Source organism: Cyprinus carpio, chromosome A7, assembly GCF_018340385.1.
Source record: "Cyprinus carpio isolate SPL01 chromosome A7, ASM1834038v1, whole genome shotgun sequence".
NCBI lineage: Eukaryota > Metazoa > Chordata > Actinopteri > Cypriniformes > Cyprinidae > Cyprinus > Cyprinus carpio.
Window position 1 is genome coordinate 29,783,133 of NC_056578.1, and position 10,688 is coordinate 29,793,820.

At 34.6% G+C, this 10,688-nt stretch overlaps 1 protein-coding gene across 1 annotated transcript; it reads right to left on the reverse strand.

Annotated features, from left to right (window-relative positions):
• Window positions 1-1,371: 1,371 nt before the first annotated feature.
• LOC109053670 (procollagen C-endopeptidase enhancer 2-like) lies at window positions 1,372-10,103 on the reverse strand. Its single transcript, XM_042760792.1, has 9 exons — window positions 9,951-10,103; window positions 6,506-6,614; window positions 6,168-6,426; window positions 5,921-6,045; window positions 5,427-5,563; window positions 3,629-4,119; window positions 3,458-3,538; window positions 1,786-1,956; window positions 1,372-1,620 (listed from the first exon to the last, which is right to left on the reverse strand). The coding sequence occupies exons 1-9, from the start codon at window positions 10,037-10,039 to the stop codon at window positions 1,490-1,492; spliced, it is 1,593 nt and encodes a 530-aa protein (XP_042616726.1). The 5' UTR covers window positions 10,040-10,103; the 3' UTR covers window positions 1,372-1,489.
• Window positions 10,104-10,688: the final 585 nt, after the last annotated feature.

The window sequence follows — 10,688 nt, forward strand, 5'->3', positions numbered from 1 at the left end:
GGCATGGAACACTTTGTTCAAGGAGGAAATCCTCTGTGGCTCTTTGCACCGTGTTGTCAAAACATACATGTCCTGACATGAGTGTTCTTTGAGTGTATGTAGCCAAGGGTAGTGTAATAAAATTACAGTAGCATTTTAAGAGAAATTAATAGTTTTATTCAGCAAGGATGTATTAATTATTATTATTATTATTTTATTTTTTTTTACTTTCTATTCATCAAAGAATCCTGTATCATGGTTATCACTAAAATATTAAGCAGCACAACTTTTTCAAAACTGATATTAATAAGAAATATTTTCCTGAGGACCAAATCAGCATATTAGAATAATTTCTAAACAATCATGTGACACTGAAGACTGGAGTATAGCTTTGTCATCACAGGAATAAATTATTAAATATTAAACATTTTACATGGTAATATTTCACAATATTATGTTTTTTTTTTTTTTTTTTTTTTTTTTTTTTTTATCAAATAAATGCAGCCTTGGTGAGAGTGAGAGACTTTAAGAAACATTAACATATGACCCCAAACTTCTGACCGGTATTGTAGATATGACTAGCAGTTATGGTTTAGGGCCACCGGGTCAAGACCACAGGAAACAGATGATTCTTCTGCACAATCTGACTTTGCTGCAGCCTGGAATTGAACTGCTGGTTTCGTCTGGTCAGAGGAGAACTGGCCCCCCAACTGAGCCTGATTTCTCCCAAGGTTTTTTTTCCCCATTCTGTCACTGATGGAGTTTTGGTTCCTTGCCGCTGTCGCCTCTGGCTTGCTTAGTTGGGGACACTTCATTTACAGCGATATCGTTGACTTGATTGCAAATTATTGCACAGATACCATTTAAACTGAAACTGAGCTGAATGATGACATCACTGAATTCAATGATGAACTGCCTTTAACTGTCATTTTGTATTATTGACACACTGTTTTCCTAATTAATGTTGTTCAGTTGCTTTGACACAATCTTTTTTGTTTTTTGTTTGTCATAGAAATATACACTCATCAAATACTTAAAACAAGAAAAATTTTATGTATAGTTAAAGTTAATTAGTATTGATTTCTGATTAAAAGTTAAAGGTTGATAAATTAATAATTCACATCATCAATCTTTAATTAAAGGAGCTTTATAATTTATAATGAATACATTGTGCGATGTCAAATGTTTACATAATGCATCAAACAGACCTAATAATGCACATTAAACATAAAATGGCAAATCAGCCTGTACTTTATACCCTGAATATGACTGAAAGGTTCTGGCGTGATGCATAACATACCACAGCTTTCTGAATCTTCTGTTCTCTTAGTATTAGAATATTTACTTAAACTGTTTACTCATATATTGTTCCTAGTTATATAAAAAATGCAATTCATAATTAAGGATTTGGTTTATTTGACTTGACCTTTCCCTGCCTGACAAGGTTATGATTAAAGTAGACCAGAGTAGGGGGGATTCGGCTTGTTTCCTCCATTGTGATTGGTCAGGGTCAACATGTTTTCTTTGCGAGGTTGGCCAGTGTTTTGTCATGCACTGAGTTATACTGAAGAGCAAAGCTGGATGGGGTCAGAATGCCAAGACCTTCGCCATTCACCTGGCCCATCAGCACATAGTTCACTCCTATGAAGTAAATTCACAATGATTATTAAACTATCAAAAACAAAAGGTCAGTGTAATGATCAAAAATATGAACCAGTGAGATATTCTTAAATGTTGTACAGTGATAGAAGACGAGTCATGCAAGATTGCTTGTGGTTGAACTGGTTTTGTGTGTGTTTCTTTCACCTTTACGCAGTGCTGGACACTTCATGCATGTTGCGGTCAGTGTGGCAGACGTGGTGGGTCCTCTCTTTCTGAACTGAAGTCTACCTGCCTTGTAGACCTTAATGATGGACACCTCAACTTCAGCACTTCCTTGAGATCCAGGGGTAAGTGATGTCACTTTACCGGTCAATACTGTGGGAGATACAAAGGAAGATCATTTGAGAAAACAGATGATTGCATGCTTCTGATGTACAATCTAAAATTGCATGCAGATTCCAATAAAAAATTAATGAACTAAAAAAATTCTTATTAATAAATAATTATAAGCATTAAATATGTAGTGATTAATAATATTAACTACAATAAGGTAAGACTTTATAATAACTTTCATTAGTAAATAATTAACAAACATTATATAATACTTAATGGATCATTAGTTAATATATATTCAAAGAGTTAGAAACATGAGATAATGTGTTTATATAATGTTCAAACAAATCATTATGTCATGTAAGTTCAAATTCTTACAATATTAAACTTTCAATTCGAATAAAAAATTATTCAATATGATCAATTCCATATGATCAAGCACTTTTTGAAAATCTACAAATGATTATAACAGATGTTATAAAACGACTAAAAGCTTGCGTTAATGCTCAACACGTTTGCTGCTATCCCGTTTATTTATGATTGAAGGAATATCGTGTTTAATGATATACTGAAAAGTAGTATACTAATGTGAGTGTTGCATTTTTTTGCATAAAAATTCCAAACTGTTATGTCTTTAGCAAGCATTTAGCAAAACTCAACCAGCAACCCTTTACACAAACCTTGTTACAGTAGCTAAAAGTCCAACTAAATGATTAGTTATCGTTTATAAACATTTACAAATGATGAATAGTTTCAACTTGATTGGCTACTGCAGAAACATGAACATATGATTAATAAATGATTAGTGAATAGGGTAAATTCAGCTCTTTCGGGACACTTTTTGCCATCGAGATGACTGCTCATAAAGGTATTAATGATTAGTAAACATTTATAAACATTTGCAAATGATTAATAGTTTCCACTTTAGATTGGGTACTGCAAAAACATGAACAGATGATTAACAGACTATTTGTTAAGATGTGTAAATAGAGGTCTACACAACAAACTGAAAGTGTAAGCATTCCAATAACAATCATATGTTAATCATTAGGTAATATTTAGTATAGTTCATTGGTAAACATTAACAAAAACATAATCGCATATTTCTAGCTATGTGAATATATATTAACTAATGATCTGTTAGGCATTATATAATGTTTGTTAATGATTAATAAATGGAAGTTATTATAAAGTGTTACCATAGCGGTTAATATTTAATGAAATTTAATGTTTTATTGCTTTAACAATGTAATAGTTATTCAGGTTATTTATGATAATAAATAATAACATATTATTATTATTATTATTATTATAGTTTTAAGGTCTGACAGTTGCATTAGCTGTTTGCTCAAAGCACTGTTCAAAGCACTATTACGCCATCATTACTGTGCAAACAGCTGTCTGCACTAAAAGCCTCAAAATGGCTATCTTCTTATGCGTCTATAGAAATGCCCCTGGGGCTCATGTCTGCGACATGCAATAAGGGGAGAATAAAGTAGACACAAATAGCAGGATGAGAGAGCTGATAAATGAAGCAACTCACCAAAACGACTGGGGCAGAAGCGGGTCACGAGGGTGCCTATTCTCTTGCATGGTAGGGAACACAGTGGGTTGCCCACTGAGGCTTGGAAGAAACAGATAAAATCATAAACATAGTCTAGAGCAAACAGAGAAAAACTATATATTGCACGGTCATACACATAAGCATTTGTACCTGCTTTTGTTGTTGTTTTGTTCCCAGGTTTTGAGATGGGACTGATCTTTGGCTTTGTTGTTGGTTTGACACCAGGCTTTACTTTTGGCTTTGCTGTAGCCCCTGGTTTCGGTTGAGGTCTAACTGTGGGTTTAGGTGTAGGTTTTACTGGCACTTTTACAGCAGGTTTTGGTGTGATTCTTGTACCAGATCTTGTTGGTTGATTAGGTTTGACAGGTTTGGGCTTGGGTGTAGGTTTTGATCTTGGCTTAGGAGTTGGTCTGGATGATGGTCTTGAGGGAGCTTTTGGTGTAGGCTTAGGTCTTGCTGATGGAGTTATGGGTTTAGTAGATGAAGTGTCGACTCTTGGCCCATGTACTGTGTCCAGGGTAGCAGTGGCTGTGCGGGAGCCACGGGGAACACTCCGGTAGTGAGCCATAAAGCCTGCAGCTGTCACACTCAGATCTGATACAAAGTGCACCAGCAGCTCGTTTCCATTGGTCACAGCCACACTGACAGATATAAAACAACATTTTTACAATGATACGTTTTATTAAGTGACTAAATAGATTGTTTGTGACTAAAAATCTCAAACTTTCCAAAATGTAGATTTTAAATAAATATCAAAGAGTTTGCCGAAAGCTCAGAGGTGGTGACACTGAAGTTGTACAACCATGGCGCACTTTGTTTATCCACTTATCTTGATGAACAAAATAAGAACCATAACCTTTTGGTGACAGAGCTCATTTTCTGCAATAATCCAAAAGCCAATAGAAAAATCCTGTTGGCTTTCTGTCAAGGTAACCAGGGAGATGCTAACTAAGGGCCTACATCCCTGCATCATCTATTGGACATTATTTATATTATTTATATTACAACAACAGTCTTAAAGGTGTTTCTGTATTTGGCTGTTGTATCCCAACTCTGAATGGGATCTACATGGGATTAGGTGAATCTAAAACAAGCACAGTTATACAAGAATCAACTAGTTTGTTATTAAAAAAAAATAATGTAATAACAGCTGTCTTGGACTTATACTGACACCTAGTGGCATGGATGCAGCATCAGGCAAAGCAATAGTTTCTGGGTAATGTGCTATTAGCAGGTAACCATGACTCATTTAGTATGTGATGGGGTGGGGGCTACTGATATGACTGCATCTCAGTTGGGTGAACATGATTTAAAATATCTAAGTGTTATTAAGCTTTATTTGTGGGCTTTAGGGATAGGAATAAGTAATGTGCCAATGAGGTAGTATCCACTGATTTTTATAAATATACAGAATATACTATTTATAATGTGATACAATACACTGAGATGCTAATAGTATCTGCCACTGTAAGTATAAACTGCATCTAACACTGTTTACACTTAGTACAAAGAAAAGACTGTTTCTTTGCTATGTAAAAAGAATCTATGTATGTGTATCTATGTCACATGAATTTATCACTATTTTTGTGCAACATTTATTTGGGATTAAAAGCTTTTTAAGAAGAATATATTACAGAGTGCATCTTTAAAGTTAATAGCCAACATTATCAGAGCTTGAATAAAGAGCTTCATGGACCTTCTTAAGTACCAAGGTCATATTTTTGAAACGGATAACTGTGCAAAGAGAAAGTATTTCCAAATTGGGAAGCACATTCTTTCACTAAGCTTTCCTTAGCACGACTGACTTTGCAGAAGTCAGCAACAACCTTTTCTTGTGTAGATACATGACAAAATCCCTTGTCCTTAGAATAATGGTTTAAGGACTCATTAAAAGTCATAGTGTATGAATAGATTGGAATGATATCTGGTGCATTGTGTTTGCACTCACTCTGGAACCATGTCTCCGCAGAATTTGCCAATACGTCGAGAGTCATCGGTCTCGCCCCCGTTGAACAGGGCCACGTAGTCATAACGACAGTATGTGTCTAATTCCAAGTCCAGCTTCTCAAACTTGACCTCAATCACCTGGGCATGTACAGATGCACACAAACACATATACACACTTTGATATGTAGTTAAGTAAAAAGCACATTTTTCTGAAACAGGTATAAAGGTTCTTTCATGCACTTTTCATGCTGCTCTCTCACTCTCTCTCTCTTTCCTTACGCACTGAATGAGGTCTTTCATACAGTATACACTCCCATGTACTGTTTATGCTGTCATCATAAACATTCACTAGAGTTCAAATTCATCCACATACACAAAATGCCATAGCAGCACGACTCAAGTAAACCTAAATATAATTAGTTCTCGGATGACTTGGTTGCTAATGATTTAACAGATTGAGAGTAGACAAATGTGAATTGATCTTTGCAGGCTGACCATGTTGGGCTCCACAGATATGTGCCAAGAGCAGCTGATGCCTGCTGGGTAATCAGATTCTGGCCAGTTCGGTGTCTTCACTGAACCTTGAGACTTTGTCAGTCTGCCACCACAGAACTGATTCTCTGGTAGAGAATTAGAAAGATAGATAGATATTTAAGCAACTAACATTAAGCCAAGCACTAAAAACTACATTTGGATTGTGTTACTGGGACAAAAGACAAAACTGTAACTAAAGTCATCCCACCATCGACATGTGGTTTCCCCCCACTAAAATAAGCCAGAAATCCTCTTCCGCCTGTGCTGCCATCAGACGCCATCTCCAGCATCATGGTGTTGGAGGTGGATATGAGGGCTCCGGGTCGGAATGTCCCACAGAAGCGGCCCAGTTTCTGCACTGTGTACGAGTGTCCATTATAGACATCCACGTAGTCGTAGCGGCAGGTGGGATCCGCCTCTAGATCAAAGATCCTGAACTGGAGCATCACAGCATGACCTTCTGGAACCTGATGGGAGAGGAGACGGGATGAAAACGCAAGGTTTGAAACAATGAGAAGCAAAAGAATCTGAAGGTGCTGGACTTACTGTGATGTACCAGGTGCATTTGGAGTTTGGTTTGTAATGAGAGGGGAAACCCTCACTAGCCACAAACCCTGAGTCTGTCACCAAATGACCACCACACAGGAATATAGGCCTGGAGAGCATAGAGGAGGAATGAGAATGATGTTTAATGCAGTAAAAGCTTGATTAAATTTAATAATAATAATAATAATAATAATAAATATTTTTATATTATATATTGTATTTTATAAAAGAAGTATTTAATGCTCAACAAAGCTGAATTTATTTGATCAAAAACACAGTAACTACTGTAATATTATGAAATATAACTATTTAAAATGATGGTTTTCTATTAAGATGTATTATACAATGTAATTTATTCCTGTGATGGCAAAGCTGAATTTTCACTAACCATTACTCTGGTCTTTAGTGTCATATGAACCTTCTGAAATCTGCAATTTTAATCATTTTAATATTTCTTATTATAAATATTTAAAAAGGTTGTGCTACTTTATATTTTTTGTAAAAACAATTTGAATTATATTTCAGGATTCTTTGATAGATAGTTCAAAAGAACAGCAATTCTAAATGTTTTGTATTCATTTAGTTTTTGAACAAAAATGCGTAAACAAACACTTAAACCGTTTTAAATAGTATCAGTCACAAACTTCACTGCTTATTAAAATACTTTATATGATGTGTTTATCCTTTATTTACTTTCTTCAGTGGGTTGTTTTTGGATCATGTTCCCACATTTATAGTACTTGCAATATTTTAACACTGCTAGTTCTGTCATATTAGTAGGAAATAAACACAAACCCCAGCCAGCTAGCTGAACAGCCGTGCTCAGGTGTGAGGTTACAGAGAGAACCACTGAACTCATTTAAACATCGTTTTTATAATGGTTTTCCTTATGAGTCAGTCTGTCAGCAAATCTATCCGGTCACATGCATAAGCTGACAAAAACTACATCATTACAGTGTTAATTTTGGCAGGCGTTTTTGATTTAGTCTTAGTCTTAGTCTTGAGACGAAAATGCTTAATAGTCTTAGTCACATTTTAGTCATTTGAGTCTTTCATAGTTTTAGTCTAGTTTTAGTCGACGAAAAAGTCATTGCATTTTAGTCAACTTTTAGTCACTACTTTTAGTCAATAGCTTTAGCCAAACTGTAGTTACCAGAATTTATTTTGGTAGTGATTTTATATGTAGTTTTCAAATTAAAATAATCATTAATTCTTCTCTCTTTAGACCAAATCAATTAAGCTTATGAGAAATTTTAATCAAGGACTGAATTTGGAAAATCTTGAATAAATTATGACAATTTTCCTTTTTGGGTGAACTTTCTCTTTAAGTGAAAAAGGAGCAACTAATAAAAATAGTATATATATATATATATATATATATATATATATATATATATATATATATATATATATACTATATATTAGGGCTGTCAAATGATTAATCACGATTAATCACATCCAAAATAAAAGTTTTGTTTACATAATATATGTATGTGTACAGGGTATATTTATTATGTATATATAAATACACACACATAAATTATATATTTAGAAAATATTTACATGTATATACATTTATATATTTATATTCTTATATTTTATATTATATATAAATATATTTAATATATAAACATAACATATTCTTCTTAAATATATACATGTATGTGTGTGTATTTATATATACATAATAAATATACACAGTATACACACATATATTATGTAAACAAAACTTTTATTTTGGATGTGATTAATCGTGATTAATCATTTGACAGCCCTAATATATATATACACTTTCATATATATATATATATATATATATATATATATATATATATATATATATATATATATATATAAGAAGCACAATAAGACAAATACAAAAGAGATACAAATTAAACAAATTTTTCAGATACTGTAGGTTTTACTTAACATGTATACATTTCATTTAACATCTTTTGTTGGTTAACATTAATGACAGATAGGTATTTAATTTGGAATGCTGTCCTTTTAAGACGGAAGGCATGCATAAAATACTGACACACGTTCAGTTTTCACCCACCTGTTCACGTTCACTTAATCCATAACCTACTGTATTTACGTGAGATACTCTACACGATACACATTTGGACTGCTGTGTGTGTATTTGAGCGCTGAGAACTGATTGCGCGCTGTATATGAGAACTGAGGAAGTGGAGCGTGCGCGCGCGCGACAGAGAGAACACTTCTATCAGCGTGATTTCACCTATCCCGCCTTCACTAACTTAAAGTTAATCGACAACGAATTGTGACTCCCGGGAAAAACGGGACGTCTGGTTACCTTATCCCTACCCCTTCGGGTGCTGAGGCCATTGTTTCAGATCGCTAGTTCGCGTTTTTGTAGTCTATCCATCCACTGCGGCTGCTATACTGACTAGATATGCAAACGTCCTGATCGCAATCCAATGACAGGGACGCACATTTTGAAAGACAAAAGCCTATAGGATGCATTTTGAATGTCTGGTAGTCCTCAAATAACATTATAGTCCAGTCTCGTCTAGTTAACGAAAACGCGGCATAAATTTCGTCATAATTTCATCAGGTATTATTTTTAGCTCGTCAACGTCTCGTCTTCGTCACAGAAAAAATGTTCGTTAACGAATATTTTTCGTCGTCGTCTTCGTTAACGAAATTAACACGGCATCATTAATTGGCTGATTACAAAATAAGGAATTAATTTAACGATTATTAAGACTAAGAAACAAATGTGGTGGTTTTTGTGACATGTCATAAACATTGTACAGCCTGAGCTGAAAAACACAGAGTAATAAAGATTCTACAACAAGACAACTGGGACATTTTTGTTGATACTGTAAAACAAGCCTATGCTTGAAATGGCCCAGAATCACGATGTTAAGATTACTTCTTGTTTAGATAAAAGCATATCACATGAACTGTGTGAAGGTGCGACTAAAAAAAAAAATCCTGTGATTTACATAACATTCGAGGAATTCATCTCACCAGTTCCCTGTTAAAGTAATATAATAATTAACATTTTGATTCAGTGGTTACCGAGTAATTGCACACTCTAATCACTAAATTAAATATAATTACTAAAAAACGAATCACTATAGTGACAATAATGATAATAACAAAAAGCAATGGACCCTCTTTTAAGATGTATAGCTGTATAACAAACTATGGCACACAAAAACTTAAGAATCTAACTAAATGTTTAATTTAAAGTTCTTAAACAGTGTGTGTATGAGGTCAGCTAATAATAATAATAATAATAATAACTTAAAATTATCCTGAATTGAACTTATCTTGACTTATCATTAATTCTGCTGCTTTATGAAAAGCTTAAATATTAAGACCTCCTGCTGAACGCTTGCATTCACACACACACACACACACAAATGTGCCATGCCGTGCACGCACAGAAACACACAAGCCTTCAAGAACTTACCTTGTGAAGTTGGTCTGGCTTTGTCCTTGCACCCATCCTAACCCCAAAATCAGAAGCCCCAAATGCCACATGATCAAATCACCCCACATCCTTCTTCTCAAAGAGGCACAGAGAACGAGTCAGTGAGGGAACGGAGGACAGGGGCGAGTTTAGGGGCGTGGAGGACGACAGGAGGAGGATTGAAAGAGGGAAAATGTGTGGAAGAGTTATGTGTCTCAGATGCCACTGCTGTAAAATCAGAGATAGACATTTAAAATTGAATGAAAAAACTATATATATACATAACTAGTGTAAGAAATGTTCGGTTTTCTTTGTGGTTATATACTGTAGATCTTTCTCTCTTTTGGTAGACCTGTCCTTACATTGTGGTGCAGGGAAAGAATGCAAGTCAAGCCAAACTTTCTTACCAGGGCACTGGCACAGCAAACATGTCATTAAGTCTCTTTCATATAAAATTCTCTTTTATATCTCTCATTTAGCTCTGTACCATAATCATCAGGTTTTTGTGTGTGCGAATCACACTTATTTGAATGTGTTTGTAATTTGTGTGCATGTGGGCTTTTGTTTGTGACTGGAAAAACATCTGTATGTGTTTTTATAGCTCAGCAGACATTCTTTTCTACTAAAAGCCTGTGGTTTGGTATAAAAACTGCTTATTTTAATTCCCTCTTCCTTGTCCAAAGCCATACAGTGTGCTTTTCAATCTGTACAGCATATTCTCATAATTCCGTTTTATCC